Source organism: Thunnus albacares, chromosome 16, assembly GCF_914725855.1.
Source record: "Thunnus albacares chromosome 16, fThuAlb1.1, whole genome shotgun sequence".
Classification (NCBI taxonomy): domain Eukaryota; kingdom Metazoa; phylum Chordata; class Actinopteri; order Scombriformes; family Scombridae; genus Thunnus; species Thunnus albacares.
Genome location: NC_058121.1, coordinates 13,620,097 through 13,639,309, shown reverse-complemented (window position 1 = coordinate 13,639,309; position 19,213 = coordinate 13,620,097). Strand labels below are relative to the sequence as shown.

The window sequence follows — 19,213 nt, the reverse complement described above, 5'->3', positions numbered from 1 at the left end:
CAGAGAATAAAAATTAAAACTATCAGTCTCGTCCTGCTTCAGCTGAACCAGAGAGGAAACTACCGACAGAGACGGGATGGAAAGAGGAAGAAGAGGGAGTCATATCACCTTAAAGATGGCTGGCAGAGTGTGATTTAAAGGTGCAGTATGTAGACTTTAGTGGCATCTAGCAGATCAGAATTTGCAGAAATGGAATATAATTTTCCATTTTAAAGTATGTTTTATTTAGTGTATAATCACCCGAAAATAAGAATCACTGTGTTTCCGTTACCTTAGAATGAGACCTTCATGTCTACATACGGAGCAGGTCCCTTCTACACAGGCCGCGGTTATAGAACCTTTAATAGAGACTGCAGCTAATTGCTCCGGTGACATCTTAAAGCCTGTCTCCCCCAAAAGTCCTTGGAGCCTGAATACTGCTGCTAACAGAAGAGCTGCTGACACAGGAGGAGAGGACAGGAGGGGACAGGAGAGGAGAGGAGAGGAGAAGAGAGGAGAGGAGAGGAGAGGAGAGGAGAGGAGAGGAGAGGAGAAAAGAGGAGAGGAGAGGAGAGGAGAGGAGAGGAGAGGAGAAAAGAGGAGAGGAGAGGAGAGGAGAGGAGAGGAGAGGAGAGGAGGACACAAAAGCTAAGGAATAAGGAGAGAATATTTATTTGTTTCAGTTGCCTGACAAAGAAACTAACTAGCCTACCGGAGTTCACTGGTTTTCAATGACAATGGTATTTTACGCCAGACTAGCTTGCTTGTTGTGGGGTATATCCTACTGTAAGTTCGGCTGTATTGAGATGTTTAAATAGTGGTTTAATTTCACAACAGTGACAAACAATGCCAATGCTTAGGGCAAACACCATCATTACCTGACTGTCACCAATGAAGGCAGGTCAGGTAGAGTTAAGCTGGAGTGTGGGACTTTTCTCTTCCCTTTTGTCGACACATAGCCTACTCCATCTCTACTGTTGCGGCTGTAAAACAGTGAATAAATTGTATGAGTGTCACACAACCCCTACGAAATGACTCGTTTCACTATTGATTAATTTGATTGATTATTTGATCCATTTGGTCCAATAACATTTGGAATGTCTAGAAAAGCAGCTGGATTAAATTATTTTATCTCCCTTCAAGTTAGCAGAGAGCTAACCGGAAGTTAGCCGGCTTGGCGGCCGGAAGTCTGCATTCATGCATTCATCTGGCTAGTGCAGGAACATCAAACCCAACACCAGACTCTGGTACGGTGTGAAACAGAGAGATTTATCTGGCGGTGATAGGCTTAATCAGCATTGTGTGAACTCGTTTGGCAAGTGCTTGAATGTATTGGATGTTCATTTATATGTAACAGTTCTGCACTGCAGGTTTAACTGGTGGCTGTGACAAGGGAGTGGAAAAGGGAGGGGCAGGTGCTTGTGCAATCTCACAGAGTTAGAACTCAAATGCAGTTGTCGGGCATTACAGCTCGCTTTTGATAATTTATACCATGGGCTAAATTTAAAAACTAAAATAGAAAATAGAAAAAAAATGCCTTGCAAAAAAAGGGCACTTATCTAGTCAGAGGCCAAACAGGTAGGTCCTTGAGTACCACCTGGGGTCTATCTGTGTACGTGCCTGGAGTAGAGTTGATGAAAAAGCACTCATCGTAATGCTATTTGATTAAAAAGTGGCAACCCTGCTTTTAAAAGACTTGGTTGACTTGGCCAAAGAGTGAAAGCATTGAGTTTATCTTGGCGTCGTCTTGGTGCCAGTGACTACAAGCCAGCAAGAGTGGCTGCTGACTAATTAATCCTCTTTACACTCTTCACTGCTGCTGCTCTGCTTCATAGCAGTTACTGACTTCACTTCAAAACAGTCCAGGTGGTGACCCACAATGCTGCCAGAACGACTCTACACATCATGGCTCTCTTTTCATAAATTTTGGATACAGCATAACAGAGGGGGGACTCCTTCAGCTTAATTTTCTCTTTTATGGATCATGCAATAACCTTCAGATCTGTCTACGATTCCTGAGCAATGGAATCAGCAATTGTGGATTATGACATGCTGGCTGAATATATATGGCAAAAGCTGGACATGAGTGGATACACAATATGCAAAACAATGCAGGTCAGTTTCGTAACTGTACACAACTCTTATTTGTCCATAATAGGTGTAGAGTATCGCGCACAGGGAGCCTAAATTCAAAAATACACGTACTAAAATGTAGAAAATAAGCCTGTATTTTATTTTAATATTGTTTACTCATAAGTGTCATAATCAGCTGTGTGGCTGGCATAGCATATCCTTCCACACCAGAGAAACTATAATGGTTGCTGTGTAGTTGAGTCACTAAAGATGTTTCCATTTTATAGCATTCATTCAGAGGTTTAATATACACTATTTTTCAGCTGTCATAATGATTTGCGTAAAAATATGCTTTCTCTAATACAAAGTGTTTTATCATATTCAGGCTGTGCAGTGTGGATTCATGGTCTTGATGAGAATCAGACTGTGAGAGGGTGGGACAGCTGCATCTAGCGCCAAAAGGACCTGGAGGAGTTTAACTCTGGGCATTAACCAGCTCAGGTCTAAATCTGGCCACCAGATAATTTGCTGGAAAGCCTTTCTTCTGGCACACACTGTGTCAACACGTGGAGCCTAGCAGGTGGCTCATTGCAACATGCTGAACGTTTGCAGCATACTCAGCTCTGTCCACATGAATCAGAATTTCAGAAGGGTTGAAACATAAGAGATTCAGTTCTTTTATAAGCTGTAGCCGCAATTGCAGTATTTGGACACATGTCCAGTGTGGCCCAGTTTGTTGATTATATCAGGAGCCACAACAAGCTTAAAATCAATCACATGCAACATATTCACACTCACTAGATGACGTAGTGGTAAATAAGCAATATGAACCAAATTCTTCCATAGCTTTTACAATGAAATCATACATCTTAAATTTATGAAAGTGAACTGAATTTAATTGTGCCCATTTTATACTGAGGATGAGCCATGTTTAGGTGAGAGGGAAGTAAAATATTTTGCTCAATTTGTGTATTTGTGTGTAGTCATATTTTCATATGACTTGTCTCTTTTTTTTAATAGAAATGAAGATCTGATACAAAATTAGTAAAAACCAAGAATTGGCCTAACATGCTTAAAGGAACATTTCCATAAAATGCGCAGGTAGCTGGAAACCTATAGGCCTATTTATTTTTTTCCGTTATGTGTGAATCAGTCCAGCAAAAATAGACCCTTTGCTTAAAGATAGGGGGTGGGGAAAAAAAACAGGAGTGAGACAAGTGGCTCATGGACCCGGTTGACACATCCCAGTTAGAATTGTCTCCAGCAGCCCACCAGAGCCACTTACTGTGGATATTACGCTCCACCTCTACTGGTCCCTTTTTAAATTATGTCGAGCAGTGCAAGCTTTCCAGGTGATTTCTTTATTGTGTGTTGTATTGGTGCATGAGTGTTTTATTTAACGATTTACTTTAAAGATTAGAGAGACTGCTGGCAGGCTGGTGAAAAATGTGTTTAAAAGTCAGGTTAAAATTTGTAGTCTCCAACCTGAGATAACCCTGATGACATCACTATGACATCATCAGGGTTATTGTCTTAACAAAAAGTCACAAAAGACATTATACAACTGTTTTCACAGGCTGAGTAGTACTCACCATAACTGTCCTTCATGTATAAAATTGGTGGAGTGCCCCTTTAAGATATATTTTGCCCCCCTCATGTATGTCTTTTCAACATAATGCACCCCAGTACACCACTACCACCTACTACAACCTTAATATAAATATAAAGTAGAATTATCACCCTTCTGACAATGTCAACAAAAACTGAAAATGTATAAGCTTTGTCAATGTAGAATTTATGGCAGCGCTGTTGTACTGAATTGCATTAGATTGCACAGGTGTACCTAATTAAGTGGCCAGTGAGTGTGTATTATGTTGATATTGTTGGAAAAGCCTTTTATGGCACACAGTTTTTCACTGACGCTATCTTCTTCTCCTTTTTCTCTCATCTCCTGCAATATCATTTCCTCTGTTCCAGGCTGCCACCTCCTCCTGATCTGAGACCAACAGCTGAGGTCAGCTACACTCATCACCATGGTGACCTTCGCTGAGACAACACAGGTCTCCCCTATGGAGCTGCGTGAGCCGACCTGCCTGACCGCGACACTGTCCCCTGGGCTGCGGCGAAAAAAGACGCTGTGGCAAAATGCTGTAAAACACATCATTATCCAGCAGGAGCTCAGCGCGCAGGTGATTGATTATCCCATGACCATCAGTGCATTTGTCACGTCCGATCCAATCCTTTAAAGTGGTCTTTGCAAGTACTGCTCATAGATCAGTGTCCACAGCAAAGTTTAGTGATGATTATAAAGTACTGCATACCACATAGACCACATTTAGAACTCTCTAGATGGCCTAAATAGTTTGGTTTCTGTCGTAAAGCCATTGCTGTAATGTTACAGCCTACTGATCACGTATTAGGAGAATTATATGGAATGTGAACAGCGCCTCATATGACAGTAAACATCAGTTTTCTATCATTTTGACAGGTGGGTGTGGAGCCAGCACGCAAAATCTTTGTGACAGACACCTACATGGATGAGATCAACAGACAGATCCGCAACAAGGCCTCACGCGGAGTCACGAAACGGCGCTCCTCCACATTCAGAGTCCAGCCTGCCCAGTCACGTGGTTCCATCAGCACACACAACAGTGTCAGGAGTTCTTTTAACGACTACGCCAGTGATGCCGACTTCTTTGTGCACTGGGGCCGCACTATTCGTGGCGTTTACATACCCACCCTGAGACACACCTTCAAGTCCCGTGACCTGGAGAAACTCTACCAGCAACACTCTTCTCACCAAAGACGCAATTCGTTAGCCATCACCAACATAATCGATGCTGTGGCTAAGCTACACGTATTGGTTCTGTACTTGGCTTTGGCCCCCGAGGCCGTCACAGACACTTTGCGTGGCTGCCTGACGGGAATTTTCATGGTGCTAGCTATAGCACTGTGCATCCTCGTGCTAACCTGTAAAGACTCTATGTCCCCAAGGTGGCTTCATTATGCTGGCCTAGCGAGCTGGCTGTCGCAGACCACACAGGTGCTGGGAGGACTGGTTTATGGACTAGAAAAAGACCCCTCGTGGTACGTTTTGTTCACATTGTTCGCCACATACACGCTGCTGCCGTTACCTCTGCTATGGGCCATTTGCGCTGGTTCACTCACCTCAGCACTGCACCTCCTGGTGGAGATAGTGCGCTGCTACAATGACACCATGCTTTTAAAAAAGGTGAGGAAATCAACTAACTCAAGTCGTGAAGAACATTGACCAGTGTTAGTGCAGGTGTTATTTCTGAAATTTCTATTAATTCAATATCAGAATAAAAATGTTCCTTTATTTGATAACATTTATTTATGCTATTGCTTTACTGTAAAACTATTCTATACTACATTTTGGTCAAATTCATTACAGATTAAAAGAACCTTCTGAGCTGAGTTTTTTCTGTGTTCTCATATATATTTATATATAAATCAGATGCACAACACTGTTGTGCAACTGTTGTAGTCTACCATACTTCTCTATGTGTGTATTTCTACAAACATATATTGCATACATCAGACATTATGAATAAGTAACTGCAGTGTAATTTGAACACTCACTTTCACATTCAGTGCTTAGTCTACACAGGTGCGCCGAGGCCCAGTTGTGTTAAAAAAGACCCCACTTCCTATGTACAATCCTCTTTTTTTCAGCCCACTTGCATTAGGTATTCCTGGTTAAATAAAGCAGATAAATGCATAATGTCTCTTGGATGCAGGTGTTTGCCAAAGGCCTGCTGTACCTGGGTATGAACACAGCTGGCTTGTTCATCCACTACCTGACAGACCACGCACAGAGACAGGTGTTCCTGGAGACGCGACGCTGCATTGAAGGTCGCCTCAAACTGGAACAAGAGAACCAGAGACAGGTAAAGTGAAAACTGATGTTGTGCTATTATGTTCGACTTGGCACTGCCATTATGTGAGCACATTGGGGATCAGTGATCATGCTCTTTTAAGCAACCCTCACTAGTTTTATCACTTAAGGGTAGAATTTGAAAACTTAATCATACTGTAAATTTCATCAGAGCACCTCAAATTGTCCTGTTATTTGTGCATCATGCTGTTAATACCACACACTGTTTCCTCACACACACTCTAAATCTTACAGTATTATCTCACCAAATAGGAGCGTCTGGTGCTGTCAATCCTGCCCCGCTTTGTTGCCTTGGAGATGATTGCTGACATGAGCTCTTTGGAGAATGAACTCAATCCTCAGGAGTTTCACAAAATCTCCATTCACCAGTACAAAGATGTCAGGTACAGACACACACACACACACACACACACACGTACAAGTCCCTTGTGGATGTTTTTTTAAAATGTTGACTAGATGTCATCTTTTTCAAATGGCAAAATAGATTTCCAACCAGCCTTGCCAAGTGTTCACAGGAACAAAACGGTCCAACAGAAATCTCAAATACAATTTAAATGTGTGCCACTACTTTTCTGTCACCTCTCTCTGTAGCATCCTTTTCGCAGACATCAAGGGCTTCACTCTGTTGTCCATGAACCTGTCTGCCCAGGTTCTGGTTCGAACCCTCAACGAACTATTTGGACGCTTTGATCATCTTGCAGAGGTGAAAACTTGAACGCTTTATGTTTCTTGGAAATAACAAATTTTTGACATGTCCATTCAAATAAGCATTAATTTTCTATTTTTTCTGGTGTCTCGTCTATTCAATATCACAGGAGCACCACTGCCTACGAATAAAGATACTAGGAGACTGTTACTACTGTGTGTCAGGGGTCCCTGAGCCACAGCGTGCCCATGCCCGTCATTGCGTTGAGATGGGTCTGGCTATGATCAACACCATACGGTCAGTCTAACAAAGCTTAACTGTGTGGAGTCAATGAAGGGTTATAATACTGTCCTCCTACAAAACAAGCATCAGTTTAATTTCACTATCTTTGCATTGAAAGAAAGAAAAGCAAGAGAATGATATAAAAATTCTGGGTCTGGACTAAATCATATTAAGAAATTCAAATTATGAAATAGGAACATACTGTATATAAAGTCTGTATTTTAAAAAATTCTGTTAGCTGAGGAAAAAAGTAAAAACTTAAAAATCCCCTCCTCCCTGAATGTTTTAAGACCTATAAAAATACTCTGTGTGTAATAATAATGTGTGTCTGATATGTTTGTTTTTTAAAAAAATCAAAAACAGTACAACTTCCATGTTAAAATCCTTAAAATGGCATTTTCTACCTCTCCTTCATTGAAAAACATTTCAAATGTTTGACTGCTGGATGAAATATGTTCTTCATTGTAAAGTCAGTGTACAGTACCAGTCAGAAGTTTGCACACACTTTCCCTTGAATGAGAAAGTATGTCCAAACTTTTGCGTGGTACTGTATGTACACTGGATGCTTCAAATTTCCAAATCACACTTGGAAAAGTTGCCTATTGGACCAGGATTAGCTCCCAAACTAGTTGTGGTGTCACAAATCATCAATCATGCTTCAATCAGGTTCACATTTTAAACTCAGATTTAAGTTGAGCACAGAGAAACTTTACACTTTCTGCTGATTAATTTTTATGAAACAGTCTTTTAGTATCAAACTCTGCACATACATCATTCTGCACAGTGAAGCTCAAACATCCAACTATAGTAACAACATTTTTGAATGGAGGGGAACTTTAATTTTTATTTATACTTTGGTGCAAAAACAGACTTCTGTTAAATTCTAATATAACAGTACATAACAGTAACCATCAAAACAATAAGCTACAACATGAGATAATTTTTCTAACATGGTCACCAACACCAGGTATGTACGAAAGCAGCTCAACTTTGACATGGACATGAGGATTGGGATCCACTCGGGCTCTGTCCTGTGTGGGGTGCTGGGCCTGCAGAAATGGCAGTTTGACGTCTGGTCCTGGGATGTGGGCATCGCCAACATGATGGAGGCAGGGGGGATACCAGGGTGAGTGGTCTCTGCTGGTACCAGCCGCCAACAGAGTAGCACTTTGATGTAACACAATCGATCGCCACTTGAGTTATCACATATTTTTGCAATGTTAATGTAGTGGTGTTGTGACCAAATCTATAATTTTTCAGACCTTCAATAAGACAAATACTTTAACTTTTCATTTAACACATTTTTTTTTGTCAATATTTTTGCCTTGCAATCAGATATATTTGTCTCTCCCATTCTAAATAAAACTGCCCTGATTATTGATTTCTCCTTATTAAGATTGAATGATTGGAGAGCATTTCTTTGTAGATCACTAATAATAAATAATTTTCTCCCTCAACCAGACGGATCCACATCTCAAAAGCGACTCTGGACTCTCTACAAGGCATCTACAAGACAGAGGAAGGTCATGGCCGTGACAGGAGCGAGTTTCTACGGAGACACAACATCGACACCTTCTTTATCTGCCCTGAGGAGGAAAAGAACAAAGTTGACCACGTTGAGCCCCTCAGAGTCCAGAAAACGATCCGAACCTGGGACCCAGAGTTACCTTTTGGGAACGTCATTGACATGAATAGTGTAGGTGCAGGGCTTTGTGTTTATAGTCTTGTGTATCTAGTGTCAAGTAATAAAATGACACAAGATAAATCTCTTATTATTTAACCATAAAAGACTGAAAGAGAAGTCCCTTAACACTGAGCTGATCGATCTCACGGCATTCATATTCTTTCCTGATAGATCTTGGCCTCCTTTACAAACGGCTCACTACCTAACTTATGGCACTCAACCTCCAAGGAGATTAACAAACGCATCAAACATGCCATTGAGGTTCGAAGCAGCGAGTGCATGCACAGGGAGCACATCACTCCACTGACCCTGGTGTTCAAGGACACACACATCGAGGACAAGGTATGGAGGTATAGAGGCAGGTTCAGAGTGTGTTTGGTAAAAGGATAATAAGTTAAAGATAGAGCAACGATAGATGTTTATATACCTGAAAGAACCTGAAATGCCACAGAGCCAGAGACTTTATGTGATCTCTTGTGTGATTTCTTCTGAATGTCCCAGTTTTCCCAGATGAGAGATGAAATGTTCAACTCCAACCTGGTCTGCTCCTTCATCATGCTCCTCTTTCTCATGGCTGCCCAGGCCCTCATTCCTGCCCCCAGGTAGGAAGCAACCAACACTATCGAATCAGAGCTCACTCCCTTTGCACTTCCTACAGTTTTTATACGTTTATCAGAATAACAAGGTTATGGAAGGTGAAGGTTATGGATTGCAGCTTTAACATACTTTATGATAAATTCTTATAATATCGAATATCTCCAATTTCTGGCTCAAAATATTGTCACAATTTCAAGTTTAAACTGGTCTAACCTAACTAAGATTTTGCATCATTGTAACTTGTGATCATTTAAAGTTTGATTTATCCATGCTACACCCCCTTAAATCAACACTTTTTCCGAGTAATATTCTCACAAAATCTTACGCTTGTTTCTTAATTCTACCATTGATTAACATCTTCATGTCATTACCTCCTTGTTCTTTGTAAGCAGGCTGTTCCCCATCGTCCTACAGTTTTCAGTCTTTCTGCTGGCCTACATGTTGCTGCTGCTGTTGGCCCTAGCAGAAGAGTTCAAGTGGACTCCTCCAGCACTGCAGCACATCTGCTGCTGGATCCATGAAAACAACAGTGCCCGCAACCTCCTCACAATCACCGCCATCATCATCAACTTTGGCCTAGTCTCTACTGACATGGTGAGAGCCTAAACAAAACTGGGCCAGATCTACATACATGAAAATGCTCATTCAAATTTCTTTTTCCCTGCCACAGATTTCCTTTTTGTCCTGCTGTGCTTTTTTGCACATAAAACTGGGCCTTGCAAATTAATAAATCCATTGGAAGGCACAGTTACAGTTATTACATATCCTCCAGTTATTTGCATGATCCTTTCTTTAATGCATATGCATAAAGGAGAGGGTGCACCTCACCACTGATGAGTATTATTTTTTGTCTGGAATATCCTTACTTTCTAATAATGCTTTAAAAATGTAAACTGACAGAATAGAGCAACCTAAGCAGGATGAAACCCTGGTCACAAAATCCAAATATAACCTAAATATACAAAACATCTTGGATAGGTTATTTAAATATAAATCTGTTCTGTCATCCCTCGCTCTGGTTTTACATACTTTTTATGTGATTTGTGTGTTTTGTGCTGTGTGTCTGGGTGCAGGTATGGTGCATTCTCACGGACACAGAGGAGGCTGACATAATAGACAGGACCACCACAGCCTCACGTCCACTCACCGTCTGTACTTACCCTGAGGTAAAGACATGAGTAGTTTGAATTTGTACATTTTATATGGTATCTTATGGGTCCACCATTAATCTCACAACCATGCATTCAAACAAAATGTGACCACAAACATTTATTTGTTTTTTTTATTACTTTTTTTCTTCAAACAAATGAAAAAACATCTTACCAACAAAAAAATAATTTAAAAATAATTACATTTATTTCTATAAGGCTTGTTCACGTGTCTCTCTTCTGATAAGTGACAATATCTTGTGCTATTACATGGAGTTTTCTTTTCTCACCATATTTGCATTTCTTACATGTCGTCAAGACACATTCATCCTCATTCTCCCTCCTTCACTTTTTTAACCCTCCAGATCTTTGTGTTGAGTGGCGTGATCGCTATGGTGACTTGTGCCGTGTTCCTGCGTCTAAACTCTCTGCTGAAGCTGGCAGTGTTGCTGCTGGCGGTGGCTGTCTACTCCTACCTCATCCACCTGGCCTTCCTTGCTCTCACACGCCACGATATGCTGCACAGGTCAGTGCACAGTATGCACAATACAAACTGTGGGTCACTATAGCTTAAAGTTTCTTAATGACTTTCTCTACTCAGTTTAAGAGTATTTTCAACACCTCCACTTTAGATACATAATTCTGTAAAATCTCTATATTCCACATCTCTTCATTTACTTCTGCACAGGTCTCACTATGTCAGGAGAAAAGGAATCTCCATCCTTCTAATGGCCATGTTTATTGTTGCTGTCTTCTACAATGGACGACAGGTACTGTTAGCCACAGTGCAGTTTTTGCTTTTTTAAGCTGAAATTAGGTTTGTATTTGTATAAGAATTTAATGTAATTGTGATGTTAGTTGTGCCATACAGTATGGGTAGAGGAAAGTGAATTACACAGGCTTAAGATGGTGTTGTATTTGCTCTTTGCTCTTCAGTGGGAGGCCACTGCCAGACTGGACTTCCTGTGGCGTCTGCAGGCCCAGCAGGAAGTGGAGGACATGAGGGAATTGCGAGAACACAATGAGTGTCTGTTGCACAACATCCTGCCTGTGCACGTGGCACGACACTTCTTGGACCGGAGCATGAATGATGAGGTACAGACACCCTGACATGTTTGACCTCACCACTAACGGTGTCAGTGAGGTTGCACAACTCCCCTTATGTTTATTTATTTCTCATAGTAGTAATAATAATACATTGCTATTTATTATATATAGAGCACTTTTCAGGGTACTCAAAGACACATTACATAAGTTAAAATGATCATAGAAAACAACACACTAGAAACATATGACACACAACATTAATCACACATTAAAAGCAGTTCTGAAAAGGTGAGTTTGATTGGTGATTTGAACATGGACAGATCAGTGCAGCCTCAGATGTGTTTGGGGAGAGAGTTCCAGAGGGAGGGGCAGCTATGGAAAAGTCTCTGTTGCCCCAGGTCTGGTGCTTGGTTCTGAGTGGTGGAGACAGGAGTTTAGCATCAGAGGAACGCAGGTTGTGTGGTGGTGGAGCAGGTCTATGAGGTAGAAGGGGGCCTGGTTATGGATGGCTTTATGAGGATCCACTGTAGAACAGGGGGGCCAGTGGAGGTTCTGGAGAACAGGTGTGATCTGGTCACCAGAGTGGGAGTGGGTGAGCAGGTGAGCAGCAGAGTTCTGGATGTACTGGAGTTTACTAAGGACTTTGGATGATGTGCTGAAGAATGCCGTTGCACTAGTCAATTCTGGATGTGATGAAAGCATGGCTCAAAGTTTCGGCAGCAGAGAGGGCAAGTGATGGGCGGAGACAAGCTATGTTTTTTAGGTTGAAAAATGCAGTTCTGGTGATTTGTTTGATCTGTTCGAAGGTGTTCGAGGTTGCTGTTGAAAATGTCTCAGAGGTTGCAGATTTATGGGGAGGGAGACAGTGGAGTTATCAACGGTGAGGCAGAAGTTGTGAATGGTTTTTGTGAGGGATTTGGGGCCATTGATTATAATGTCTCATTTATCACAGTTTAGTTTGACGAAGTTGGCTTGCATCCGTGATTTAATTGCAGTGAGGCAGTTGGTCAGAGTGGAGTGAGTTGAAATGGTGATGGATTTAGTGGAGATGTAGAGCTGGATGTCATCGGCATAGTAGTGGAATTGGAGACTATGTCAATGGACGGGACCAAGGGGGAGCGTGCAGAGGATGAACAGGTGAGGACCAAGTACCGAACCCTGGGGGACGCCTTGGGACAGAGGAGCGGTGAAGGAGGTGCAGTTGTTGATACTGATGAACTGTTGTCTCTTTATGAGATATGACTTTCGCCAGGAGAGGGTAGTACCAGTGATGTTGAGGGAGTATTCAAGACGGTAGAGAAGAATGGTGTGTTTGATGGCGTCGAAAGCTGCAGTGAGGTCAAGGAGTATGAGAATGCTGAGGTGACCAGAGTCCATGAAGGGGTTAGGAAATCATTGGTGGCTTTGAGGAGGGCTGTTTCAGTGCCGTGATCTGAGTGGAAACCGGATTGAAATGGTTCAAACAGGTCGTTGGAGATGAGGTAGGCTATGAGTTGGGAGGCGACAACATGTTCCAGTTTTTTTGACAGAAAAGGGAGATTGGAGATGGGCTGGAAATTGCTCATCAGGGTTGAGTCCAGGTTTTTTGAGGATGGGGATGACAACAGCTAATTTGAATGTTTGGGGGACTGAACCAGAGCTGAAGGAGGAGTTAATGACTTCTGTAATGAGTGACGAGATAGCTGGGAGACAGTCCTTAACAAGATTGGATGGGATGGGATCCAGAACACAAGTGGTGCTTCTCATTCTTACCATGAAGTTGGACAGCTCTATTAGGGACACAGGGGAGAACTGAGACAGGAGCTGAGCGAGTGTTGTGAGTAGTGAGTGGACTGGCCTGTGTTGAGAGTGTCTTTGTATTGTTGAAGAAAGTCTGTGTAGACTTGGAGATGCACTGTTAAACCAGTTTTCTACAATTGACTTTCTGGGTTAGGGTCACCTAAATATACTAAATTTCACACTGAATTCATCAGCCCGTAAATCAGTCAAACAAATAGTTTTTTAAGAATACAAGATTAATGTTTATTTCGCAATTTTCATTTTAGGAGCTTTACTCCCAGTCCTATGATGAAGTGGGTGTTATGTTTGCCTCCATCGCGGGGTTCAATGAGTACTTTGAGCAGAAAGAGATCAAGCATGAAGGAGTGGACTGCCTCCGACTCCTGAATGAGATCATTGCCGGCTTTGATGAGGTGAGTATGCGAATCTGTACAGTAGATTCAGATTAGGCTACTTTTTGACCATATGCATTATATCAGCATATACATATATCAGGTATTGCTTTTGAAGGATAATGGGTAATTTGTGCAGAATACTATGGTAGAGATATGCAGTATATTTATCAGTACTGTAAATAAGAGCAATGAAAACATTTTCATTCATATTTAAAAGGTATGGTATGTGTGGATTGTATATATATATGGGGTTTATGTGGTATTCTCTCTATTAGGAGAATTCTGTTTTCACTGAGCTGGTAAAAATAAATTAGGCTGTGTTTAATTCAGTGTAAGTTCAACACAGGACTTATCAACAAATGGGATTGCAACATGGCTGCTATACATGAGATTAATGTATAATTTTATCTCTTTATCTCTAAATGTTATCTGCTAAAAAGTTGCTGGAGGAGTCATACTTTCACTACGTGGAGAAGATCAAGACTATTGGGAGCTGCTATATGGCAGCCTCTGGTTTAGCTCCAGACAGACAGGTGGGAGATCTTCTTGTTCACATTATTTGTTTCCGTTGACATGTGACTGCATTTTCACTCCCATGTTTGGTTGCTGCTTTAATATCTTTATCATCCTCTCTCTCTGTATTGAACTATCCATCTATCTCTGTCTCTCTCTCAGGATTCTATGGATGAATGGAATCACCTGAGTGAGCTGGTTTTGTTTGCACTGGCAATGCAAGAGACCTTGAAAGAGATGAACAGGCACTCAGCCAAAAACTTCCAACTGCGTGTGGGCAAGTGGCTGACCTCCTACACACACACACACACACACAAACATACTCATTTAAACAATGGATAGTGAACATAAACTACTTTCTCCAAGGATTTCTTGTGTCATAGACCTACTCTAAAATAAATAGTTGTCTGTGTTGGACTCAAACAGGCATTGCCCATGGGCCAGTGGTTGCAGGCGTTATTGGTGCCACCAAGCCACAGTATGACATCTGGGGGTCAACGGTGAACTTGGCCAGCCGTATGGACAGCACAGGGGTGAGTGGACGCATCCAGGTACCTGAGGCTACACGGAAGATCCTGGCAGAGTGGGGCTTTATCTTGGAGCTACGTGGAGAAATCTTTGTCAAGGGGGTGAGTAGCTGACAAATAGAGGCTGATTCTGTTCATTCTGTTGCTACTTACCAGCACTGTGTGTTTGTGAGTACTTTTTTAAAACCGTGATGGTTATAGAACCATTCTGGAAAGGTTCAATGTTCAGTCAGGTTCGAAGGCAGGGCATATAGACCCAAGTACAGAGATGTCATGAGGAATACGTTTAACTGCAGTCAGAGAAAATACAGCTAATTGTCAGACTCTCAGGAACACAGTTGAAAGAACACAAACAATCAATTTGACAATGCACGAAAGAGGCCCTTAGAGAGGACTGGCTGAGAGACAAATACTAAGCAAGAAACTGGCCAAATAAAGGAACTCATGGTGTCACGTTTAAGAGAAGAGCACTAATGAATGGCCCTGTGATGTGTTATTCACAACTTTGTAACTGGACATTTTCTGGTATCTTAGCATTCACATTTTATGATATTTTAAAAGGTTGGAGCAAATATAATATTTTTTATTTACATAGTCATTCATCATTTTTGAAAACAGAACAAAGAAGAGTCTTACTGCAAAAGCTTTTTTGTTGTCAGTTGGCTATAACAGTGTTCATTATCTACTTGTATGACCTTACACTTGCTTACATGTTCTGTTTAAAGGCAATGTTGAATAGGCCTTGTGCAACCACACGTGTCTCCTGTTATTCTGGCTAATTAGACCTCTTCTCAAAAGTGCTTGGGCATGCACAGACAAGGAGGAGAAAATAGGGAGAGAGGAGAAGAGAGAGAGAATACTGGCAATTTTTCAGTTTTCCAATGTCTTTTTTTCCCAGTTTTTGCCAATAATACACAGGTAGGCTAGGAGTGATCTAATGCAGACCCAATACAACAGATTCTCCAGTTGGCGGTTGCAGTTTAGTTTGTTGTTTATTGAGGTAGTTGTACAAAGACATGAACACACCGGTTTGTTTCCAACTCTGCAAGTTATAGTGTGTTTCTCTGTTTCTGGTCTGGTGAGAACTGTGTTTGCTCCCCCCATCTGTGCCTACCATTTCCTGTCACCTATGCTCCTACATATACAGCACTGTGCAAAGTTGAGTTTGATACACACTTTTCACAGCAGACATTTTGACTGGTATAGCAGGAAAAACACAGGTGTAGCTTATAACATTAATGATGGCTCTGTTCAATTTAAAGTCTCCCAGTAAGCCATCAAAGGGCCCATGACAGAATCAAAATTGGTTGTTATTGATGTTAGTAATTATATGTGTGCTTTTTCTTTCATGACATGTCAGATTTTCTACCATGAGAAAGGTTTGGGACCTGAACAAACTTACAGTATATCCACCTTTAGAGAAGAGCTCTAATCAGTCAAAGTAACTATGGAGACACCTGTGTCAGGGTCCAAGAGATTTGACAGGTTTACATGGGCTTAGACGCAAAGCAGTGAAAGCAGTTGCTAAACCGCAAGTGTAGTAACAAACTGAGGAAAGGAAAACCAAGGGGGACATCTACTGGTGGAAAAAAAAAACAGTTAAATCATACAGGGACAGGTGTAGTCACTGGTTCCTCAGGTTGCATTGAGAGTCTTCTTCAAGAGGAAGGAGTGCAGGGACGTTACTGCATGAAACATTAGTGTACATACTACAATATTGTAACCGTATATCTATAGATGCTTAAAGGCCATCTGGAAGTCTGACCGCTGCTGTCATTGTAGGTGAGCGAGCGCCAGGGAAAAGTCCGCACCTATTTCATCAGCACCATGCGCAGTAAGAGGGCCAACGCTGCAACAGATGGCCGCCCGGGGGGACGGACAGGAGGACGCATGACGCTGGCAGGAGTTGTGTTTGGTCTTGTCCAAGCCAGACACAAGGAGAAGCTGAGAGAAACCAACGGGGGGTTCAGTTTGAAGCCCTGCAACCTTGAGTGCTGACGGGGACTTTTAGGATTAAAAAAACTGCAGGTAGAGGAGGACACAGTCCAGCCATATTGCTTTTACTGGTTTACCATTTTGCCATAACAAAATTAGCCACACAAAAAGAAGGTGTTGCTGCTGGTCATAGGATCCAGTCCTAATAGAGCCTTTATTCATGTTTTCCTCCATGACTGTGTCCTCCTCGGCTTTCCTGTCATCTAAAAAGAAAAAGAAATACTAAGGTTTTTGGACTGTGTTGTGCTTTAACATAGGGGGAACTCATCCATGGAGATATTTCTTGAGTTCTGAAGCTGAGCTAAAATCTTTGAATGCACAATAGAGTGGTGCGTCCTGAACTTTGCTTAGAAATGACTGAACTATCCCACTGGCCTCTTTTTAAGTTTGAATAAGCATCTTGAGAGCACCACTTTCTGTTTTTATTGCCATACATCCGCATTATAAACATTGTCTTCGGTTTTTAAGTTCATTTTGTACAAAACTAACAAAGGCCAACATGTTTCTTTTTGTGCTCCAGCAAGTCCTTGGACCTCTAAGCCAAAACACAGAATACCTCAAAACCAGCTCAACCTCTCATAGATTTCCAATGGCCTATACATTACTGACTAGTTATTTTTTTACTGTGTTATCTGTCTTTATCATTCTTATCATTTTTCAGTACATTTGTAGGCCTTTTATGAGATTGATATATAATTTCTAAAAAAAAAAAAAAAGATATTCCATAAAGGGACTTTGGTCACCATATTTCACTCTATCAACATAATTCAGAAAACAAAAGTCACATTATTCATGGATTGGATGACGGATTTTAAAGCGTGCTCACATTTTTCTGTAAATGCTTTTCACCAGAGTAGAGCTCAAAATAAAGTTGTATTTCATGTCACGTTACAGTTTTACAGTGTTACAGTTTTTCTCTGGATTTTTGTCAAACGTCTGCATGTGACGAATCACACAGCAGTCCTTTCAGTTTACCATCTCTTTCATTACTCATTACAGTTATTTTTCCAACTCTCAGCAGTCTTCTTTTAAGGAAGTTAACTGTTGAACCCACTTTGCCAAAAGCACAGTTATATTCTGTGGCTCTGTTCTCACCTTACATATGATTCCTCTTATGATATACCAATTTAAAACCAAAGGACACAGAATTGTTTTTTTCCATTATGTAATGACACTTTACATTTTAGGTCTGATGCATATTGACAGTATCATATGAAAACCTTGTGAATTCAAATTGTTTTTTTTTTTTGTTCAACTCAAAAATGTAAAAAGAAATTGTTAATCTATGATTATGATTATGATTATGTTAATCTCTATCTTCATCCAAGTATGTAAAATGCTTCAGATTTATATGATCAACAGATTTAATGGGCTGGGCCTTCAATAAAGGCTGTGTTTTGTAAACAGTTGGCTTTCTGGAAATGTAATGTGTAACAACAAACTGCTAATAATGTGTTTCATTCATTTTCCACAGGAATATTGCGCTTATTTTTTCATAATTTTTACTAAAAATAGTCTACATTTTCTGCTAATAAAATCAGTAATGGCAATGAAACTGTGAGTGGTGGTATTTCATTTTACTTTACTTTGTTTATTTATTAGAGACAAGACACTATAATTAACATATAACATCATATCAGGGTGATGTCAATGTGTCAGACACAAGGTTAATTTTCATCTAATTGTCCATATGATTCACTCTGACGTGATGTGAGACTATTTATTAAGCTCAGCCTCCCTTTACCCTGTGTTATGTGGAAAGAATAGAGACCTTGCATCATGAATAACGATGATACCGGTAACTTGTTGGGCCAAAATGTTACCAAACTGCAAGTCACTGGGTTTCCTAAAGAACATGTTCTGTAAAGTAAGGCCTTTAAGGATAGGTTTACAATTTTTCAAGCCTGTCTTTAAACAATAATCAGGTTCCCAAATGACCAATGACACATGTTTTTCTTGCTATAATCAGACTCCTCTTCATACTGACCATTAAGAGATCCCTTCTTAATGCAGTTTCAATATAAGTGAGGGGGGCCAAAATCAGCAGCCCTCATTCTGTACAAAAAAGTTAAGTTTATTTGAAGCTAATATGAAGCTTCATCCGTCCGAGTGAGTCAATTCAATCAAAGTTACAGTTTTTTCAGTGCCAAATTTCCTCTTTTTGTTATGATCCTTCCACTGCAGCTGAACAGGAAAACACTGTCCATCAAGACACAGAGAGGGATTTTTTTTTACTGAAAATACTGTAACCGTGGAAGATCCACTTTATTTGACTAACTCAGACAGCTGAAGCCTCATATTATCTGCAAGTAGACTTTTAATTACATTTTTGCTCAAAACAGGGACTGCTCCCCATCTCTTACATTGTAAGTGCATTATGAAGGGATCTTCTAATGGTCAGTATAAACAGGAGGAATGATTACAGTGAGCAGAACCTATTTAAATGTCGCTGCCACCTGTGCCAACAAATCACGAGTATAATTTTGACAACACCACCAATAAGTTTTCCATGAACCAGGAACAGCCTTTCCGTTCCACCCAAGCAGATCAGCTATCAGCCACAGCCAGCATGACCTCATGACTCTGAAGCAACCCACGCACCAACCAAGCATGAATGCAAGTGTTTGTT

The 19,213-nt window shown here is 40.9% G+C and overlaps 1 protein-coding gene across 2 annotated transcripts; it reads left to right on the top strand.

Moving 5' to 3' along the window:
• The first annotated feature begins 1,581 nt into the window (after positions 1-1,581).
• si:dkey-206f10.1 (adenylate cyclase type 8) lies at positions 1,582-18,139 on the top strand. Of its 2 annotated transcripts, none has more exons than XM_044329998.1 (21): positions 1,582-2,094; positions 4,030-4,241; positions 4,541-5,284; positions 5,814-5,963; positions 6,224-6,354; positions 6,563-6,674; positions 6,787-6,914; positions 7,867-8,025; positions 8,361-8,595; positions 8,755-8,925; positions 9,085-9,185; positions 9,573-9,774; positions 10,254-10,346; positions 10,694-10,854; positions 11,017-11,098; positions 11,265-11,423; positions 13,421-13,567; positions 13,990-14,082; positions 14,225-14,339; positions 14,489-14,691; positions 16,372-18,139. In XM_044329998.1, the coding sequence occupies exons 2-21, from the start codon at positions 4,086-4,088 to the stop codon at positions 16,585-16,587; spliced, it is 3,558 nt and encodes a 1,185-aa protein (XP_044185933.1). In that variant the 5' UTR covers positions 1,582-2,094; positions 4,030-4,085; the 3' UTR covers positions 16,588-18,139. The 2 variants fall into 2 exon arrangements, with proteins under 2 accessions (XP_044185933.1, XP_044185932.1); XM_044329997.1 differs by having other exon boundaries at positions 9,570-9,774.
• Positions 18,140-19,213: the final 1,074 nt, after the last annotated feature.